The following is a 22,584-nucleotide window of genomic DNA, read 5'->3' as shown; positions in this document are numbered from 1 at the left end:
TTGCACTACGTTAAATCTCTACAGTCAATCTACAGTTCAATCTCTTACGGGACTGGTAATTTCAACAAGAACTTTCATAGCAGTTGACAGCATATTGCCATGGCATGGTCCTTTCTCTCCCCCATCACTCAGCATGATGCTAGCTATCATAACAGAACTGGTAGTTAGTGCTCTCTTCCAAGCGTGTTGCGTTGTCTGATGGTGTGCCACTGATGAGTGCCTATGCTGGTAGCAGTTCACTAATGGGAGGGATATAGAAATGAGACATGCAGTTGGTCAGTGTTGCAGATGTTCCATTAAGTTCTGTTATATATATATATATATATATATATATATATATATATATATATATATATATTGTGTGCTCATTTCAATCTTAGCAGAATAAGAAATATACATATAAAGAAGACAAATAGGATTATTATATATCCCACCCCTAGTGGCACACATGAGTCATTGGAACCTAAGAAAAAAAGCCCACACATCTGGGCCCAGCCCATCACAGTGTGTTTTTATGTGTGCTGTGCCACCAGCTGTCGTCATGACTGCTTGTCTTTGTGATTTCTGGGGGGGAATCTTGATGTGTAATTGTGGGTGCCTGTGTCTTTCATGTTAACATTGATCTGGCATCGGTAAGGGACGTTCTTTGGTGTTTATTTGGGTTGTCAGATATTGCTGAATCAGTTGGATACATAAACTGATCAGGGCAAGTTTCAGGGCAAGCCTACAGGACCATACTGATTGTGGCCTGTAAGACATGCCTCAGCTGTGATAACGGGTGTGTTTGAGAGGACCGTGTGTTTCTCTTTCTCTCAGAATTGGAACTGCATTGACTGTATTTAATAAACTCTTGATAAATAATCAATTATCAGCCAGATGAGTCTCTAGCAATCTCGGCGCCCAGGGCTTTCTCCCCTGTAGCTGCTCTACACTTTGAGGTCAGTGTGGGTTAGGTTTATTGAAGCAAGAAGCGGATGGTTATCACATGTGGTTTCAGCTTCGTGATCAAAGACTAGAGCTCTGGTCTGTCCATGCTTTTGCATTCATTCTGTTTCCTCTGTTGCTTGATTGGACAGGCCTTACTAAACGCTGACAAAAGCCTCATTCAAACTAGTGAGAAACTGTAGCTGTCAGAATAAACAAACAAACTTTTAAATGCTGTTGATTTTGCATGTGTATCCTGCTGTTCATATAGATTGGTTGTAAGTAATTGAGAATGAAACCTGGCTCAGGAGTGTCACAACTCAACAGTATTGTTCGGTTAAATGCACATGGGTTTTGAGGAGTATTCAGCAGACTGGAACAAATGAAGTACTCACTTTAATAATGATTATGTTGCATGAAGTGTAATAAAAAATAAGAAAGAGAGCCCACTCTGAGACCAGACCAGCCTTTGGAGCTTCTGAAAATAAATCACATTCTCTTTACCTTATAATTGAGAGAAGAGAGGACATATTAGCTCAAGCTAACAAATTAGCTTGTGGCTTGTGTGTAGTTAGAAAAAATAGAGCCCATTTTATCTTGTTAATTGTTCTAATAATCCAAAAAAAGGAAATATTATCATATTTGGCTCATTTTTAGAAACTTAAATGAGTGCTGGGGTCCAGCATAGTTTGGAGGTTTCCATTCTCTGCCTCACAACTAAAACCTAGCAGTTAACTAATCATTTTACTTAGTGATACAGTGCAAAGTACAGATGTAGAGTGGGTCTAATGTGTCTTCAGAGCGGGTAATGTTGAGGAGACTACACATTGGATCATGCTGTGCCTCTTGCACAAGCTACACAGGCTCTATCCCTTGCCTAAACCACACAGAACATAGTAAGTAGTGTAGTAAGAACATGTCTGATATAAAGAAATATCTGTCTGTATGTGCGAGAGTGGGACTCTGGATAAGATAATCCTTTATTAGTCCCACAGTGGGGAAATTCTCAGCAGCAAAGGGATAGTAAGACACTCAGATGCAAAAACATAGATAAATTACCACTATATAAACAATATAAATAATAGAAGTAAAAAAAAGCAATAAGAATATTATTTACAGATAATTGCAAATTGACTCTTAATTGCAAGTGTGTGTGTGTGGGGGGGGGGGTATTGCACATTGTATTTTTACATTGAGGGATCTCTGTTCCCTGAACATGTGTGTGTTGTTTAAGTGTGTGTGTATGTGGTCCGCTGGGAGCAGTGCTGGTTGTGGGGCACTGGTTCTGGTCTCTGATTCCACCTACTTTAATGACTCTGGACCTGATTCCATATCAGACATTTTTTGGAGTTTATATGTGAAAGGTTTTCCTGACGTTGTTGTTGTCAAGTTTTTCCCAATCTTGACATGCTGCAAAAAAATGATATATTTTAGCAAGTGAAACCCTCTTGAATGTAGTCTAATAACTTAAAATAAATCTCACTTATAAATTATTACAGCAATACTATAAAATGTACTATCTTATAAAAACTATTTTTGCTTAATTTAAGAAAGAACCAATAATTTCAATAATTTAGCAAGGAACTGCCCTTGTCAGCCAAGGCAGTGGCACATTTTAGGGGTTTCTTGCTCTAACACACCACCTTCACCTCAGGAAGGGCTTGTTAATTAGCTCATTTGATAGGGCAGGAGGTCCTTCAGTCCCATAGTTGTTAGCCACTGCATTAAAGTAGGTGGAACCAGAGACGGAAGTCTTTAGATCCCAGTGAAGTGTCTATAAAGCTGTCAAACAGCAGCAGTGTACAGCAGTGCAAAGATGTACATTTGTGGACAGTGTGAACATAGATAGGACAGGTATGAAGTCCCTCTCAATTAGTGTATGCAATACTAGCTCTAAGCAAGTTTGGGCATATTTTAAATCCCATCAGCTTCAGGCTAAGCGAGACCCTGTCTGTGATTGCACGTCTTTGAATTCCGCTTTCAGTCGACCTCTCTATATTCACTAAGGCTGAATATAAAGAGGCAGAGAGTGTGTATTCTGTTGTCCAGTACATGACATGTGGTGTTGTGTGTGTATGTGTGTGTCCTCTGTTGACCCTGTGTTTGTCGCTGTAGGTGGGCTGGCAGTTGAAAAACTTGGTAAACTCTCTGCGCGGGGACCCTGGAGGGGTGACGCTGACGCTGAAAAAGCGTCCCCAGAGCACGCTCACCTCCGCCCCAGCTCTGCTAAAGAACATGAGGTGGAAGCCCCTGGCCCTGCAGGTAGGAAGCTCCTTCCCCCCATGAGCCACGCGCTGTCCCGGGCTGCTTCTGCCCTCCTACCTCCCTCTCTGTCCCAGCTCTGCCAGGGCCCCTTAGTGCTAGACATACTAAAACACCATCAACCCCACCAAACCCCCCCCTCCCCACCCGACTACCCACCCTCACCTCCCACTCTCTTCTCTGACTCCATTTCCCATACGGCTTGGCTGCTCCAGCACCTGCTTGCTCTTATGCCACAATCGTGACTAGGCTGGAACTGGCATGTTCGCAAACTGCAAATTGACCACAGCGGTTACCACTGCTACCTTGGAATAGCCCTACCCTGCACATTGGGACTTGTGAACTGGATAAGGTGGGTTATATCTTCAGAAAACTAGGGTGGGAAGCTCTCAGAAGAGCTTAAGAACATTTCTACTGCCAAAAATGAAATTTGGTCAGAATATGCAATATTTCTCTGTGAGACCATTGTAAGAATATTATTAGTTTTTGACTTATTTTTGATTGATTGAGTAATTGTTTCATCAATTAATTAGTCATTTTTACAAAGTAACAGTAATTGTTAGCTAAAATAGCTGAAAACAAGCTAATCTGTCAGGAAATAATTAAAATCATCTTAACATACTCTGACATGCAGCCTCAATGAGAATTATTAGATATTCTGACTGGATTTATGATGAAAAGTGTGTGTGTGTGTTTGTGTACTGTGTGTGTACTGTGTGTGTGTGTATGTGTGTTTGTGTAACAGAAAACAGTCTGGCATTAATCTGCTTTGGCTGTTAAATGGAAGAATTCATTTGGCCTGTATTTAGTTCCAATTCCGTGGGTATAAACTCAGACCCGCTCAACTCTATCCTTAACTTTCCCTCCAAATGTCTACCTCTGGGTGCCTCCTAACAGCTTGTTTGTTCGTGTGCTTGTGTTTTTAATGCACATTAAGCAAATTCAGTGGGGTTGAGAAGTCAGAGAGCACTTTGAAACGCTAGGATTTTTATTTGGATAAAGTGGAAATAAACAACTAAATGCTAATTTCTGAGAAGTAAAATGAAATATTCCACATTCTGCTCTTGGTCTAGACAAACATTCAAATTAAGCAAATGTGTGACATTGATGTTAAAGCCTTTGCACAAAAAGGTTGGATGTGTTTTGAATCTCTTTTGCTGAAGGTGATATTCAAACGACTCTCAGGTGGGTTTGATCTGCTCATCAGAGGCTTTCGCACAGGCTTGCGGAGTCAGTGCAGCTCGCATGCATGCTGGCATTAAAGCGTTTAGAGATTTCACTTTCCACTCAAGTTGTTTTGCTGATGATTTCATTTTCATTCCAGTAATGGCCACTCGTTTTTTTTTCAACCATGTTCAGCAACCAAAGATGCTGAAGCCATGATAACAGAAGAAGGAAGAATTGTTTGTTTGAATATTTCTGCTGTATTATCATAAAATACCTGCATGTAAAGCTATGTCTAATGGCTACGTTTCTCTTATGCGCTCTAAAGACAAGGGAAATTAATTGATATAGATAAATTTTACAAAAAGACACAAAGAAAAGTTCTGACAACACAAATTCAAGAAGACACTGATGGCAAAATAAAGGGTGTTGGCATTAACTGTAATATATATATATATATAGAGAGAGAGAGAGAGAGAGAGAGATATTGCACTTAGCAACCACCCAGCAACATTATAGTAACCACCTTGCAACCACTTAGCAATATCAGAGCAACCACATAGCAACAGAATATTCAACTGCTTTAGCTGCACAACTGACCAGCGTTTCTTTCAGGAAATGCTCTTTTCTAGTTTATAGCTTTCATGACCTGGTTTGGCAAATCAGTGTTTAATTATGCTAAATCTGCAGGTGATGGAATTTAACATCCAGGAAACGTTCCAGGAAACATCTGGAACCAAGCTTTGTTCTTTGAACAAACTCACACAAGAACCAACTACTTTCTTCGAAATGAGATATTCGAGTGTCATGTTTTTTTACCGTATTTATGCTTACTGGCATCTGTTCTAAGGTGACCTTAGAATGATGTTGTTTCTACAAGCAGAACACACACTTATTGCTGGGATAGATGCTTTTAAGGGATGTGCTTTGGGGTCTCAAACATCTGTACAGTACTTAACCAGCACACAGTACCAGGAATGAAAAAGTAATGGGTTCAAATCCAATGACTTACTGCATATTCCTGGTTGCACTCCTGGGCACGGAGGCTATGTGGCTCTCGCTGTGTGTTTGTAATGTACTTTGGAAACTGTGTTTACTCTGGAAATCACCTGAAGTAAGATAAATATGACTAATCTTTTTTAACTGCAATAAATAATGCAATTAAAAGTGGTTAATTATTTCATTCAACAGCCCTAAGTATTTTGAAAACTTGGCTATACAAGGTTTGTTATTGCTCAGTTTGGTCAATTTGGCCTTTTTTAAACCCCTGATTACTTTATTAATAGGCAAAGTAGAGTTGTTAGAGTCGATGACTACTCTGGTTCTTGATTATTTTTTACTATAATTTCCTGATGGCAATATACTGCTGGTATTTAATTAGGGCTATATTTTCAAAGTTAAATCCTTTCGTGCCCTGTATTTCATTAGTTCCAAGCCCTGCTGTCAAGTGACAAGAGCCTATGAATCAGGATGTTTAAAAGCCTTACATTATTCGGAGTGGCAGGGCCAGTTCCTCCTGGCTCTCGTTCATTATGATCAGAGCTCAGTGACCCAGGCACAGAAAGAGCAGAGAAGATCTGGAGTGTCCATTTTACCGGCGGCGTTCACTCCGGACTCTGTCTGCTCTGGGACCTATTAAACCCTGATTCTGTTGATGTGGCTGCCTCTAGACTTAGCTTTTCCCTGACAGCTCTCTGACCTCGTGGAGGTGTAAAGTGGTAGATGAGCAGGGCTCTCTGGCTTTAGATTGATGTGTCCACTGATCTGCTGCAATTACTTTTGTCTGTCATTCTACAGCCTGTTGCTCCCAAGAGCCCCACCAGCAGCTCGGCCACACCCACCAGCACCATCAGCACACCCTCCAAGCGGGATAGCTCTGCCCTTCAAGACCTCTACATCCCCCCTCCTCCAGCTGAGCCCTACACACCCAGGTAAACACCCAGGTGGTCCTTTCATGTTGCTGAACTCGGTAGCGTGTCTTTTAAGTAATTTTTAATAGTAGTTTTTAGGTCCACTATACACCTTTAAATCACTTTCAATTATACATATGCATTGTTTAGTTGGTTATTTACGGTGGCATTCAAATTTTTGGACACCCCTGGTCAAATAAACTTGTTAGTATGAATAGTTCTGATCTCCAAAAGAAAATTCCCAGATAACTTTTACCAAGGTTTCAAAGTTTCTTCAGGTAGCTGTTTCCTCAGTTTCTAATGTCATTGTAATTGTTTAAAAATAACAATCAACTTATAGGGTGGGGGCCAAGTTGAGGTCTGGAGGACCAAGAAAATCTTACTAGAGAACTGCTTATAGGACTTCTAGAAGCTTTCATTCGACTGAAAAATACATTCAGGAGAATCTAGCAGACCAGTGGCGTGAAGAACACTTCACTAAGGGGGGAAGGGTGTTCAGTTAACTACCAGCTGGAATTCGGAAGCAAACATCACACCATCTGTATAAAAGCTGAAGATGGCTTCAACAGAAGGATAACTGGGTTCTAACAATTAACAGTGATCGACTTCTGCTACCAATAAAAACTGTAGGCAATGGCGTTATTGCAGTGGTTTCCTGTCCATTTCAGATCCATTCAGCAAGCTCCCAGTCACCGGTAGCAGGGGGAGAGCAGGGGAAACTGGCTTCAGGTACATTAGTAAGTGGCTGATGAGTTCTTCTGATTTGTGTGTGATCAGGGATGAACAGGGGAACCTGCCTGGTGATGAGCGAGGTCAGGGAGGGATTCCCGCAGCCAAAGGCTCTGAGTCGCCAAACTCATTTCTGGACCAAGAATACCGCCGGCGCTACCCACTCATGGAGGAAGAGGCGGTGCTCTACTGCTACGAGTACGACCCAAGCCGCGGAGCCCCACCCTCTCGCCGCGAGAGCACACCCACCTATGGTACGCACAGATGCACACCAGTATCATTACACACACATCATACACACATGCATATGGTGCATATAGTAGTCAATACAAATGTTTGGCTTTTGCTAAATAAAAATAGTCATTAGTAATTAGTAGACTTTTGCACCTATGGCTCTACATCAGAACTATGAGACACAAGAAGATGGCCGAAGTTGTATTCCTCTTAAACCAGTCTGAACAACACAGAAAGTTACAAGTTCAAAGTTGAGACACACCTATTCACAAGGATTTGAGTGTTTTAACCATCAGCTGTAGATTTGTCAGTATGTTTGAGGATAGTGGGTTTCGATACCCGGGCTCGGCAAGCTGCCACTGGGGGTGCCCTTCACCCTTTCTACTCCCCAAGCACCGCTGGGGACCGGCTGTCCACCGCTTTGGGCGTGTGTGCTTACTGTCACTGTGAGTGTTTGATCACCAGTGTGTGTGTGTGTTCACTGCATGGAGGGGTTAAAGGCAGATGCCAAAATTCCATCTGTGTCCGACACTAATGGGGAATATGAATGTCTTCAAAATTCTTGAGGGTGATCATCAAATGGTCTTGGTTGGCTCTAGTGTGTCTGAGCCCTGAAATATAAGCCTTTAGGTCAAAATGTATTTATAATTACTCAGTTATTCAATTAGATGTGTCCAGTCTATTAAATTTTGTTAGTACACACACATGAAATCCAACATACATAAATCACAAGAATGGGTTATTTGTAACATATGTCCAGCAAATATTGTCTGTTTTGTACCTTAGAAATGACAGATTGCATGTTGACTTTAGGGATGACTTTTTAGGACACAGGGTTGGATCGGCTAACAGTTAGCACAATTTCTGACATCAACAAAGCCTTTTAAAGTTTTTGCCGCACCGTCTCAGCAATGCCGGCTGCGTTTTTTTCTTTCTATTCATGTTTATTTTCCAAATCTTGTGGACACCCCTAATAAATACATTCATATACTTTAAGTTACTCCAATTGCTGATACGGATACAAACCTATTGGCACCATGCCTAATCATCACAGCAAAGCTCCAATATTTAGTAGAAAGCCTTCCCTGGACAGTTTCTCCAACAAAAACAGGATAATCTCTTTTTGAATTTCGGTGATTTCAGAAGAAACAATGAAAGAGCGGGTGTCCCAACACTTTTGTCCATATAGTGTATTTTCAGCTGTGATGGCAACCGCTACCTGCTATAATATTTATACACTTTAAAGCCACGATTGGGAAAGACCAACCAACCAAGACCAACCCTGAAAATTCCTGAACTTCCCAATGACCAGTCTGTGTCAGCTTCACACTGTACATACTTCAATTTATACACATGTAATGCTTTTATTTTGCAGTATGTACCCAGAAACATGAGGTTTTGAGAAAAGAGCAACTATTGAGATTCCCATTAGGTGGGAATTTCAGAAAGGTGGAGCTGATGGATTGTGCTCTTATAACAGATTGATTAGCTTGTATCAGGGTAAGAGGAGAGACACAGGGCATTGATTGGAAAAGCTGCTGGTCTGGCAGAGTGGTCTCCAGTTGCTTCGTCACTGCGCGCCACAAAATGGAGCTGCTGCAAGGCTGAGCTGGGCACTGTGTTTGCGGGACAAGTGTGAGGGAGTGTGTCTGGTACAAGTTAAGAATACTTGAGTGGTTTTCAGACACTCCATAATTAAACTCAGGAGAACAGTCTGCGGTATCTGTGTGTGAGTGTGTGTGTATGTGCATGTGTGTTTGTGTGTGTGTGTGTGTGTGTGTGTAGCCCTCAAGCTGTACCTGCTGCATCCGTGGCGTTCTGCTCTGCAGAAATGCTGACACAGAGCTTGAGTGCAGTTTCATAGTTTTACGGGAGAAAGAGTGGCACTATGCCTCACACTCTCACACACAAGCTCTCTCTCTCTCTCTCTCTCTCTCTCTCTCTCTCTCTCTCCATACTTCTCTATATCTCTCTCTCACTCTCTATCTCTGTTTATCTGTATATATCTCTCACTACCTGTCTTTATCTCTCTTTCTCTGTCTGTTTGGTGTTTCTGACAAAATGTCTAGAGTGTAGATACAAGGTGGATGTGCATACATTACATGGACAAAAGTATTGGGACACTTTCTCATTTACAGTTTCTTCCGAAATCAAGGTTGTTACTGCTATTGTTGGAGTAACTGTCTCTGCTTTCCAGGAAGTACTTTGTACTATGGTTTGGAGCATTGCTGTGAGGATTTGATTGCGTTCACAGACAAGACATTAGTGAGGTCTGGATGTTGGATGATCACCAACCCACCTCATCCTCAACTCCCTATCTCATCCCAAAAGTATTGGATGGAGTACCATCGTTCTATTGTTTCACAGCTTCACAGCTCAATGATGGGGGGGCTTTATACCCCTCTAACTCACACCTGGCATTAGGCACAGTGCTAATAGGTTCATGTTTATCTGCTCCAGAGAGTCCTATTCTTTTCACAGTGTTTCTCTACAGGGATGTTCACAAACATTTGGACTTATGGGGTATCAGTGTAGGGGAAGCAACCTTTATTTTACTCAGTTTCAGATCGAAAGGAAAGTGGGTAGTTTCACCCATCCCTAATTATTTGTGTTTCAGGTCGCCTGAGGCCCATCTCTATGCCAGTGGAGTATAACTGGGTCCCAGACTACGAAGACCCAGCCAGACTGAAGAGAGAGGGCAGGAGAGGTAAGTGTGTTCTAAACACACACACACAGATCAGCTCTTTTCCTCTCTGCAGTGCACAAATATTAGAGACACACAGGTCAGCAGCCTGTCAGACTCAATGATGTTTATTAGCTGTCATCGTTCCCCTTCTTTCCCAAAACCTCTCCTCCAGCTCTACAGCTCTCCATCTCTCCACTAGACCTCTCTCCCTTTCCTCGACAATAATTGATGGCTTGAATGTGGTGCCAAAGTCCAGGCCAAACCTCCATCAGTTGCCTTTTTAGACAACAGAGCTTCTCCTGTAACAGATTCATTATGCCAGGAGGTTTTAGACAATTAGTTTCATTACTGATCATTAGTATCTGTTAAATTAAAGAGCCGGAATCCCACATGTTTCTTTTGTTTGAATTTTTCGCCTGAGGGTCCGCCTATGATGTCTGTGTGGGTTTATGTAACAAAAACAATCATAATTCATTCTACATGACTATGGTCCCTACCTCTCTTTATCTGTCAGAATTAACCATTATGGAATTCAGAATAAAACAAGCTGTTTTTACAACAGTACACTTCAGACAAATATTTACTATGTGGACAAAAATATTGGGACACCTGCTCATTTTTTTTTTCTTCTAAACTTTATCCTACTGTTGTTGGAATCTCTTTTTGTTCACATAGTGTTGGTGTCTCTATTGTCCAGAGAAGGCATTCTACAAGATTTCCAAGCATTGCTGAGATGATTTGATTGCAACAAAAGCATTAGTGAGGTTAGGATGTTAGATGATCACCATACCACCTTATCCCCAACATGTCCCAAAAGTATTGGATGGAGCACCATCATTCCAGAGAACACAGTTCCACTACTCCACAACTGATTGCTGAGGGTGGAGCTGTACACCCCTCTAGCCCACGGCTGACAATAGCGCCTGGTTTATCTGCTCCAGAGAGTCCTATTCTACCACAGAGACAAGACACACTGTGCTTGTGCAATTTGCACATCTGTGTCAGCAGTGGGTACAACTTGAAGCAGCTGAATGCAGTCATTAAAAGGGGTGTCCACAAACATTTGGATATATAGTGTATGTAAATAGACATTATGTTGATTGACTGCCCTGTATTGTGCCTCATTCAAAAACCTTTAATGTACTGGGGCGGGGCTAAGCTGCAGCAGGCTGAATAGGCGGATATTGTAAATGCATTGGTGTTCGTGACATCACAGCGGCAGCATGGGCTGGAGAGCAAACAGCATGTTTTGACCTAATGTTTGCAGCCTACATCAAAATCATACTGTAAAACCATTGTGGAAATGACAGATTTTCCATTTCTATCTATAGAGATTTCCATCTCACAGGGTGAAGGTGACGTGGACTTAATTAAGAATTTTAGTTATACCAGTATACCAGTTTGCACGGTCCATGTTTGTGAATGAAGCCGCAAAAATGGGCCATTATGAATACACATTTACACAAAGCCACCTATTCATCCCGGAGGCTGGTTTGCCCAGCTCGTTCACATTGATGTTATAAGGAGTGTTTCAGCCCAGACTACTTTTTGAATGAGGCACAATGCAAGGCAGCTAATGAAAAGAGAGCTCATTTACATACATCAGTCTTAAAGATACAGTGACAAAAACAGCCCTAATTATGGGATAAGCAGATGGTGAAAATAGTCATTTGAATGTATTCTGGTTGTTTTTGATTCATAAATCATGCAAATGTCAAAGGTGGATAGTAGGAAACAGGGTCTTTAAGACATTTTTAAAGAACAGTTGCATACAACTGTCCTACATTAAACCTAACCCTTACCTTATACAGTCTCTGTATTCTGCCACTCATGCCATCTCTATCTCTATCCTGTCTGTCCTTTCTTTGACATTCTTTTCTCCTCACCATTCTATTCCACTTCACTGTGTGTATATGTGTTTGAGTGTGTGTACTAGTGACTGTTTTTTCTTCACAGGAGCTAGAGCTGATTTTCCCACACCTTAGATTCGATTTTCCATGGTAGCTCGGCACTCTTCAAAAACTTTCCTGCTCTTGGCCCATACTTCCCTGATTACCCACTTCCAGCAGCTTCACCGAGTAAGGTGCCAGCGAGCGCCGGCCTGCCAGTGCCAGTAACACAGTGCCAGGCTGCCTACGGGCACACAAAGCAAAGGAGAGAGAGAGATAGAGAGAGAAAGAGAGAGAGGCCCAGGCCTTCGTCTGAGACTGATGAATGCAAAACCTCCCTAATCTTTTGTGGGCATCTGTTTGATTGTCATTAGAGGCGTCTTGATTAAGGGGATCATCTGTATTGTCATCATTGCTGTCATTATCATTATGAACACCTACCTCTGGCCTGGCCTTATCAGCAGCATCTTTAATGAAGAGCTTTCTTGTTCAATTTAAAGCAATAGTTCAGCAAGTTCACACACGTTTTTTCCCACTCATCTTGAATCTACACTTATTTAGTTTTGGAAGTTTGCTTCTGTACTTTTGTATTGGAGCTATTAGAGGCTAATGAAGCTAACAAGTAATAAAAGGTTATATCTAAAAAATAAATATATATATATATATATATATATATATATATATATATATATATATATATATGAAACACTATCAACATAGACAAGAGACCCTGGCTACAAGATGGCTACTCCTTCTGTATGGGATTTATGGGATTTAATGGGCCTATATCATGCTACAGTGGGGAAAAAAAGTATTTAGTCAGTCACCAATTGTGCAAGTTCTCCCACTTAAAAATGAGAGAGGCCTGTAATTGACATCATAGGTAGACCTCAACTATGAGAGACAAAATGAGAAAAAAAATTCTGAAAATCACATTGTCTGATTTTTTAAGTAGTTATTTGCAAATAATGGTGGAAAATAAGTATTTGGTCACCTACAAACAAGCAAGATTTCTGCTGTAACAACTTCTTTAAGAGGCTTCTCTGTCCTCTACTCATTACCTGTATTAATGGCACCTGTTTGAACTCGTTAACAGTATAAAAGACACCTGCCCACAACCTCAAACAGTCCCACTCCAAACTCCACTATGTTGAAGACCAAAGAGCTGTCGAAGGACACCAGAAACAAAATTGTAGACCTGCACCAGGCTGGGAAGACTGAATCTGCAATAAGCAAGCAGCTTGGTGTGAAGAAATCTACTGTGGGAACAATAATCAGAAAATAGGAGACCTACAAGACCACTGCTAATCTCCCTCGATCAGGGGCTCCACGCAAGATCTCAGCCCTTGGGGTCAAAATGATCACAAGAACGGTGAGCAAAAATCCCAGAACCACACGGAGGGACCTAGTGAATGACCTGCAGAAAGCTGGGACCAATATTACAAAGGCACACTATGCCGCCTGGGACTCAGATCTTGCAGTGCCAGACGTGTTCCCCTGCTTAAGCCAGTACATATCCGGGCACGTTTGAAGTTTGCTAGAGAGCATTTGAATGTTCCGGAAGAGTATTGGGAGAATGTCTTATGGTCAGATGAAAGTAGAAAGTAGAAACTCGTTGTGTTTGGAGGAGAGTGAATGCTAAGTTGCATCCAAAGAACACCATACCAACTGTGAAGCATGGGGGTGGCAACATCATGCTTTGGGGCTGTTTCTCTGCAAAGGGACTAGGACGACTGGTCCATGTACATGAAAGAATTAATGGGTCTACCTATGATATCAATTACAGGCCTCTCTCATCTTTTTAAGTGGGATAACTTGCACAATTGGTGACTGACTACTAATACTTTTTTCCCCCACTGTATCTGGACTTAGAATCTAAACGCTGTTAAAAGTTTCATAGCATACTATTCATATATCTGCAAAAACACCTCCTTCTGAGTTCATTGTATGTTACAAATACATTTTGAAGCATTGCGGTGAGGATTTGATTGCACTTGCATAAAGAACGTCAGTGAAGTCAGGATGTTGGATGTTCACCCCACCTCATCCCCACCTCATCCCAAAAGTACTGCTCCAGAAAGTCCTGTTTTATTGGCAACTCTTCTCTACATGGACTAGACAAGCTGTGTGTGTGTGTATTTGCACATCTGTGTCAGCAATTGGTGCAATTTAAAATAGCTGATTGCTTTCAATAGAGGGGGTGTCCACACAAGGTAAATCATAGGTAAAATAAGTGGTTGCTGTTAGGACTGCCACTAACGGTTTTTATATTGATTAATCCATCTATTATTTTGTTGATTAGTTGATTAATCTAAGCGATTAATTTTCCTCCTTAAAAGTTAAATTGAGCATTTTATTATTTTTTTATTTTGACAGAACTGTAGTAATAGTCAGCAGTGCAGTGGGGCAATTCTACTCCTTATCAAAGTGTATGTGATCTAGTGTATTTATGCCATTAATGAAAAGAAATGTACAATGGACAATGGACAGAACAGAGTAGTTACATAAGGTTTATATGCAGTCAAACCCTAAGTGCACGGACAGACACACTGGCACCGTCAATCAACACAAAAGCTCAAATTCTAGCCTTAACTTTTTTGTCTTAATCACATATTCACAGTAAATTCTAAGGAAGCAGGCAGACAAATATATCGCAATAATAACAAGTGCATTTAGCGACTATGAGAAAAATGGATTCACAAAGTTTCCTTCCAGTGCTTAATAACAGCTGTTTCATACATGCTGTAGATGCAAGGCCAAAGTGACGGAAATGCAGATGAAGCTGCTGCCCACGAGGGCGCGTACACAACTCGAAAATTGAAACAACATGGTCAATTTTGCCCAGTGTACTCTCAAAGCCTCAGGTCTTTGAAAAGTCTCGAGTTGGACTCTGCTGCAGCCCCAATTGTTTTTTCAACTGTAGCTTTGAATGGATCTGACCGGACTGGAGCCAGAAACGACTGACCTCATGGAGCAGTTATGTAACGAGTAAAAGCCTTTCTTATTTGAACTGAAGTCTTTTAGAGAACTAAAAAATGAAATATTGATGGTTACTGATCCCAGCAGCCCTAGTTGCTGGACATACCTGATAGAATTTCATATACTTGCAAACTCTGTACCAGAAAGTACTTGTAATTACTGCATATTTACTCATTAAATACTTGGTGCTTACCACACAGTCAAATTGCAACGTGCTGTTGAAAATAGAGTGTGATACAGTATCGAACTATATAAGTAGGAGAATTACAGAGAGATTACTCAGCAGCTCAACACAGTACAATGTAAGTATGTGGTGTGTTAGGCAGCCTGTACAGTTAGCACAAGGTTTCCTTTGCTTGTTAGCTTCATTAGTCTTGTAGCTTCAGTGCAAAAGTACAGAAGCAAAGTTCAGACACCAGCCTTGCATCAGAAAACCGGGTGCATTTGATCTTTCTTCAAACTCTCTCTCTCACTCCCTCTCTGTCTCTCTCTCTTTCTCTCTCTCACTTTAGCTTTAGCTTATTTACTTGAGCTGCAATCCTTATATGTATAGGTGTGTTTGTAGTGTGTGTGTGTGTGTGTGTGTGTGTGTGTGTGTGTGTGTGTGTGTGTGTGTGTGTGTGTGTGTGTGTTTGTATGTGTGAGAGAGGAGCCCTAATCACAGGGCTCTTTTTCCTGGCTGCTGTTTGATCCTGTTAAACTGCTCTGTCTTTCTGCATTGTGAGGAGATTAGTGCTGTGACGTATTTCTCTCTCTCTCTCTCTCTCTCTCTCTCTCTCTCTCTCTCTCTCTCTCTGTAGGCAGTTTAGGCAGGTGCTAAGTTTGGAAACTGACAGTCAACATATAGAAAAACAAATAGAATAAAAGACTGAGAGAGACAGTCAGAGAGAGAGAGAGAGAGAGAGAGAACAGAAAAAGAGTGATAGAGTGACAGAGTGAGGCTGGCAGAAACTGGAGGAAAAGAGCAGGAGAGAGAGAGAGAGAGACAGAGAAGAGTGTGAAAAGGCTAAAGATGCATCAAGGTCAGTTCGAAAATCGGAGCACAATGCTTTTCAAAGCTCTCGGGTGCTTTGTCATCTCTCATCACTGCAGCTATTTTTACTGGCAGTACATCTATTCAACCAAGGCAAACATATAGCCTCTAAACCGCGAGTGCCACACTTCAGTTTGGGCCGCCGAGACGGAGAGTGAGAGATTTATGTAAATGTTGCCCTATAATGTGAAAAGCTTTGTTTGTTTTGTTTCTTAAAATAGCAGAACTGGCTAAATTAAACTCTCCTGCTTGTTCTTGACACTCAGTAATAATCAATTTAAAAAATCATATATATTTAAATATAAAAAGTCAATAGGCATTAATGAACTGGCAAGATAAGACTTATTTGCAGTTGAGGCAGGAGTGTGACAATTTTAGGCCTGCAGTTTGCTCAGCACTGGCTCTCCAAGGCAGGCATAAATGTTCATAAACCTGATAAGCGAATGCCTTGTTCATCGTTAGGGAAGGCCTAAGGTGATGCATATTTCTCAGACACCTCAAATTATGTTCCGATAATCAGCAACATTGGGCTTGTCTAAACAACTGCCAACTGGCACTCTGAAAATGAAAATAATGGCGATACCCATATAGCAGGAGAAGGCTATAAGACGATGGTGAAGCGTTTTCTGATAGCTGTTCCCTCAGTACATAATGTAATGTAAGAAATGGCAGCTACCAGGAACAGTGGAGATCAAGTTGAGGTCTGGAAGAACTAGTCGTACCCCTGTCTGACTGCAGAAGGCTTTCAGGAAGATTAAGCAGACTCCGGAGAGGTGATGCACTGTTCTACTGTGCGGTGACACCTGCACAAATATGACTTTCATGAAAGCCATCAGAAGAAAACCTTTCCTGCATCCTCACCATGAAACTCAGTGTCCGAAGTTTTCAATGAAACATCTCAACAAGCCTGATGCATTTTTGAAGTGCTGTTTTCAAAGTGGCTTTTGGCCACAATAAGCAAATACGAAAAATGGTACGCGGATGAAAGTGTGGAACATTTTTGTGCATTTTTTGCTCATTTGCTCATTGCTCAATAAATAAATCTTAGGGGAAAAAGTTTGGTGACTTTTAGTATAAAACTACATAAGGCTGCAAGAGACTCATCCACTATAAGTATACTATAAGTTTGTTGCATCACTCACAAAAATGAATATATACAAATGCAATTTATTGATGTTAACATATAATAACAAAAAACTGACTAGGTCCTACTGTGAAAAAGTTGTAGTACCTAATGTAGCACCGTCCTAAAATATACAGACATATTTACTGTTTAAAAGGTTGGTCTAAAAAAGACTACCTGGTCACTTGAGTATTCAAGCCAAGTGTAAACACACCCAAGACAAATCTGATTTCTCAAACCACTTTAAGAGGTGGTCTGAGACACATTTGAGCCATGTAATAGCAATGTAAACACATCTGTGTCAAAGTGGCTCAGCTGTCTAATGTGCTACCATTCGTGAGTTCGAATCCTGAGCCATGCCGCTTTGCCCTCAGTGGCCAGAATCCAAGCGAGATGGAGACCTGGCGCTTTCCTCTGAGTATGTTGGCTGCCTGGCAATTATTCAAATAAACAAATAAAAAATAAAGAAATAAATCTCCTCCCAGTACAACTGAGACATGGTGACTGTACCATGAGACATGGTACTTATAACGGGTGTTATTATACAACATAGTGGTTGGTGTGGCGCAACAGATAAAACCACTACCTGCCAGTGAGCTACCACACCATGTTGGAGACTGGGGTTTGATTCCCAGTCTGGGGGACTATGCTGTGCTACACCAATAAGAGTCCTTGGGCAAGACTCCTAACACTACATTGGCCCACTACCGAAATACGAGTAACCTTGTAAATCGCTCTGGAGAAGAGCGTCAGCTAAATGCCATAAATGTAATGTAAATGTAATAATAATTGCTGCACAACAAGCAGATTTGCATTTTTTGTCCCCACACATCGATTGAGTTTCAGTCTCACAGAGATTTCAGACTAACCAGAGATGCATTTGACTACCAAGTGTAAATGCATGTGGCTAAAATCTTGTAAAACATTGTATCAGGATACACTACAGAAACAAGTCACCTGAAGTGACCAGGTGTAAATGCTCCAAAACAACTCTGGCACAGTCATTACTGTGTAATTAATTAGCAGTGGAGCAGCTTCTGGGATCTGTGTGAAATATTCTACATACTGTTTTCAACTTTCAGTCAGAGAGAGAGAGAGAGAGAGAGGCCTTCTTTTTGCAAGTACTCTGTTGCCATGGAGACTCTGACAGCAGCTCTCCGCAATGATTTACGTCCTATTGGCCGCTGCCGGGCAACAGAGGAGTAAAGGGGTGGGAGCAAGCCAACTTAATGATGGCAACCGCGGGTTTGGAATTAAAGGGATGGTTTAGAGGAACTCTCTTGTTTCTGCAGGCCAGCGTAGCCGTGACCAATCACTCCTGCACACCCGTTTAAGCAAGAATTGGCCTTTTGAGATGTTGGTTGGCCCCTTATTTGTAAGCCTGTGCTTTTGATTGGTGAGGGGGGGGGTGGTTACTGAGTTACTGAGAGATGGATGTGCTTGCTAGTGGAGCGGAATTGCAATATATTACTCCAGGACAATTCAAGTCCTAGTTAGAAGGTGAGCAGACGTAACAACCACCGATTAGGTTGTCCTATTTTTGCACTTAGTTTACTGTTCATGTTTTAGGCCATTTATTTTTCTGTTGCAGCTGAAGTTCTTGTCAGAGTAGTTATGCTATATGTTATATGTTTACCAACCAATATAAAAGTTTCATTAAAGCAGTGGAGAACGTAGGTGTTCTTAAACTTTTGACGGGGGTGTAGAACATCACTTTATCTATATTCAAAAGAATTGGAAAGTTGAATTGATGTTGTATAATAGCACTCGTTATAATAGTCATTCTTCCTTTAGGTCATTCCCAGGCAGAAATGGCCATTAGAGACACGCTATTCATTTGTTAGGAGATATTTCAGATATAAGTAATACATTTCTAAGACTTGGCCTCATCCAATGATTAAAGGGTGAAGTGGGACTTCCAACAACTGTGCAAGACCTGGTAGACCACCAAAACCGCTTCCCTCAGATAAACATCACTTAAAGCTTTCATCTTTACTAGAGTGGAGCCCATCAAGCTCCATCCTCACTTTAGAACTGAAACTAATGGTTTTCTAATCTATGGTTGCTTCTGGTTTCTGTCTATGCTTCCACTATGAGAAGATGAATCAACAGTACCTACTGTGGGTCTGAAAGGATGTAAAGCTGACCGAAGCAGATAAGCAAAAAATATCTGATCTGGTTAAATAAAACTGATGTTCTTAGAACAATGGACTGGCAAACCCAGAATCCAGGATCACTGAATGTGTTTGGGATGAGGTGAATGATGATGAGAAGCAGAAAACGAAACTGGAGATGTAGAAGCATCTACCTGCAGATTTCTGCAGATGAACTGAATGGAATAGAATGGAAGCTGTAATTAAGGTAGTTATTGAGCCATTAGTTTTTTCCAATCACTCCGGGTGCACTGGGTGCCCAGCTCCACTGCCGGCCAACGTTGCATAAGAGTGATTAGGGGGAAAGAGTATCATCTACTCTGGCTGCTTATGGCAAAGCAACATTGCTCTCGATTCGACCTCACAACACCTGGGCTATAGAAGTTGCAGCCACTCAAAGTCTTATTTTTGTGTTTCTATAAATGATACAGCCCCACAACTTAGAATAAAAGTTCTGTTATTTTTTAGTGAGCGGTTTCTATAATAAGACTTACTAAACTCACTTATTTATTTATTTTGGTAGATACTATATAATGTTTATACTTTATAATCCTTTATACTTTATAAGACTTTATAATACAATCTGACCATACCTACATGACCATTTAAGTCAACACTCCAGTCAAATTACTGTCTCTGTGTGTATATTTAGTGGTACAGTGTATTTTGGGGCAGTGGTGGCTCAGCGGTTAGAGCGCCTATTGATAACAGGGTTGTGGGTTCGATTCCCAGGCTCGGCAAGCTGCCACTGTTGGGCCCTTGAGCAAGGCCCTTTACCCTCTCTGCTCCCCGGGCGCTGGAGTTGGCTACACACACCGCTCTGGGTGTGTGTGTGTACTCACTGCCCCTAGTTCACTAGTGTGTGTGTTCACTACCACAGATGGGTTAAATGCGGACGACACATTTTGCTGTACATAGTACAGTGACAAGTACATGCACCTTTACCTTTACACACTCTGAACTGATAACTGCTGTTATTGAACTTGTGTACTGTCTGTTACTGCACTATACTGCCATATATCTACTGATGTGTAATAACTGTTTTATAGTGTGGAGATTTAATTATTTTTTAACCTTTATTTAAGCAGGGTAGTCACACAGAGATTACCCACTGTGATCTATTTTACAAGTGAGCCCTTGCCAAGACTGAATGAGCTATGATTAGCTTTTCTACAGCGTGTGTGCAGCCTCCTCCTTTTTTATAGCTTCCTCCTCTCTGTTCTGTGCTGGATTAGAACCAAAGAAATGAGCATGGTTCTCCCGCTGGTAGAACGGGCCATTATCACAATAACTTTGTTTCTAACCAGTCGTAAATCAAGAGTGCCGGCAAACATTTAAAATATATGGATCTGCCCCGATGGTATTGGTTTGGGATATCCCTACTGTTCAATATGTTTGCTGTTTGTTTTCCTGAAGCAGAAAAATAAATAATAATTGCCGTCTTGACTGGAAATGAAATTAATAAAGGGTAGTCTCTAACTCTTTCTCTGACCCCCCTCCTCCTCCCCAGAGAACTCTATGTTGCGCTATGTGAGTGAAGACAAGGTTCCAGAGGAGTATCTGACCAGCCGCAGTGCCAAACGGGACACGGGCAAAAGGACAAAGAAGAAGAGCGAGAAAGGTGGAAGCCCCGCACACTATACCCTCCTGCCCGCCCTGCAGATGGAGGTCCTGCGTCAGGAGTCCATGTCCACGCCCAGCTCGGACTCCACCTCGCTCTACCATGTAAGTGCTCTCCATTAGGTCCTCTCCTCTAGTGCTGAACTCCAAAGGCGAGGAGAAACATTAAAACCATTGAAATGGAGTTCAATAGAAGTAACTAAAGTTTGGGAGGAGGTTCATGCCTGAAGCGCCTCCTCGTATGTGACATCTTTTACATATTCTATTATGTTTCTCTACTTTCTGTTTTCTGTGATTTCCTGTGAAATATTCCACACCCTACCTCCTTTTCCTGAGTCTTCTCTCTTTCTCAGTTATGCCTTTGTTCATCAGAAGGCACCGCTTGCACAAAGCATAGGCTAGCTAGAACTCCAGTACGAGTTATATCCCCTCATTCAGTCTGTGAGCTTGAATGAACATGTGTTTCATGATGTAACAGCACAGCTGTATGTAAAACACTGGGCACCCCTGTTCAAATCACATTTTGTTGATTTTAAAATAAGTGAACAAATACTCTACAGAGCACACACTTCTACTATTGTAATGCACACTTACTGATTATTTGCTTAATTTAACACATCTGGGACACAAAATAATGTTCTAACGCATTAAATTCAGTAGATAGATAGAAACTCTGCTCTAAACTGTGCAGAAAATGCCAAAGGTACATTTGTTTGCACTAGAAAATTAAGGAAAACGTTGGAACATTCCATTTGCATTTCACTCACACACAACCTCAGTGTGGCCACATGATAGATTTATACACTGTCTCTGCTTTTCTCTAATAACCATGTGCCAGCAGAGCAGGGACGGGGGTCACAATAAGCATATCAGCCATTTATGATGTTCAAATACATGTCTTTTAAAAACAAATAGTATAGGAATATGGAAATATGGCCACTCTGTCTCTGGGAGGCCCTCCCTTTGGGCCCTCCTATTCCCCCATCACTCAGTCTGTGCCAGCATCTGTTAGCTAAAAAAATAACAAACAAATACCCACCCAGAGAGAGTTAGGCCAGTTACGCTCTTCTGAACTTCTTGCCATGAATGTCTGTGGCATAACCATTAGGCCTGCCACAATATCTATTGTTTTTTCTTTAGAACTAAATTGTCTTAGAAATAATTATGATAAACAGTGCTACTCATGTCATTTTAAGATCATTTAATGCCATACTTGTTCTCGCCTCAGACAAACAGCAGACCAGAGAACATAACAGCACAACTGGCAAAACTCAACATCTCTGCTAAAATACACGCAATTAAACACAATGGACAATATCGAGGTCAGCAAAATTGTCCATGTATTGTACGATAAGTAGACAGTGTAATTACAGTGACAGTACAGTTCACTAGTGTCACAGAGACGGTCAAAATTAGCACTTTTGGAAAAACTCAGTGAGAGAGCATGATGCTTCTTCACGAGCAAGGAATCAGATTCCAGTCTGATGCATGTAAGGTAGCGGTGTTAGCCACTTTGCTATTCGAACTGCGCAATCAAATGAGGTCAGAGGTCTACACCCCTAATTTACCGGATTTTGTTTTGTAGCTGCTCACACAAACGCACTCTCACGCCCTCTGCACCAACTGCTTTCATTCAGGTCCTCGCTCCGCTATCTCAAGGTCTCTCGGCCTGCTGCCAGCACAGACTTGTGCAGAGATTAATTCGCACAGGCCGTCTGTGTTTAGCTTTCAGCAGGAGCGTCTTGGCCCTTTCTTAATGGAATCTCATATCCGCTCCCTCTGTGAGTGAAAAAAATGTGTGTGAGAGTGAGTGTGTGTGTGTGTGTGTGTGAGATCAGACCTCCTGTTAGTGAGGTTATTAGTAGGAGCTATGTGAGC

At 41.5% G+C, this 22,584-nt stretch overlaps 1 protein-coding gene across 8 annotated transcripts in view; it reads left to right on the top strand.

Moving 5' to 3' along the window:
• The window catches only part of cnksr2a (connector enhancer of kinase suppressor of Ras 2a), a 157,369-nt gene that overhangs the window by 78,544 nt on the left and 56,241 nt on the right, over positions 1-22,584 (top strand). For 6 of the 8 annotated variants that reach the window (XM_072690210.1, XM_072690198.1, XM_072690195.1 and 3 more), the window contains exons 9-13: positions 3,040-3,186; positions 6,148-6,281; positions 7,038-7,243; positions 9,841-9,930; positions 20,597-20,811. In XM_072690210.1, the coding sequence (XP_072546311.1) occupies positions 3,040-3,186; positions 6,148-6,281; positions 7,038-7,243; positions 9,841-9,930; positions 20,597-20,811 (792 nt within the window). The remainder of the gene's footprint in view (positions 1-3,039; positions 3,187-6,147; positions 6,282-7,037; positions 7,244-9,840; positions 9,931-20,596; positions 20,812-22,584) is intronic. The other 2 variants (XM_072690187.1, XM_072690180.1) reach the window with 1 other exon arrangement.

Source organism: Salminus brasiliensis, chromosome 1 (assembly GCF_030463535.1).
Source record: "Salminus brasiliensis chromosome 1, fSalBra1.hap2, whole genome shotgun sequence".
Lineage (NCBI taxonomy): Eukaryota > Metazoa > Chordata > Actinopteri > Characiformes > Bryconidae > Salminus > Salminus brasiliensis.
Note: the sequence above shows the minus strand (reverse complement) of the source record. Positions and strands in the feature narration are given on the sequence as shown.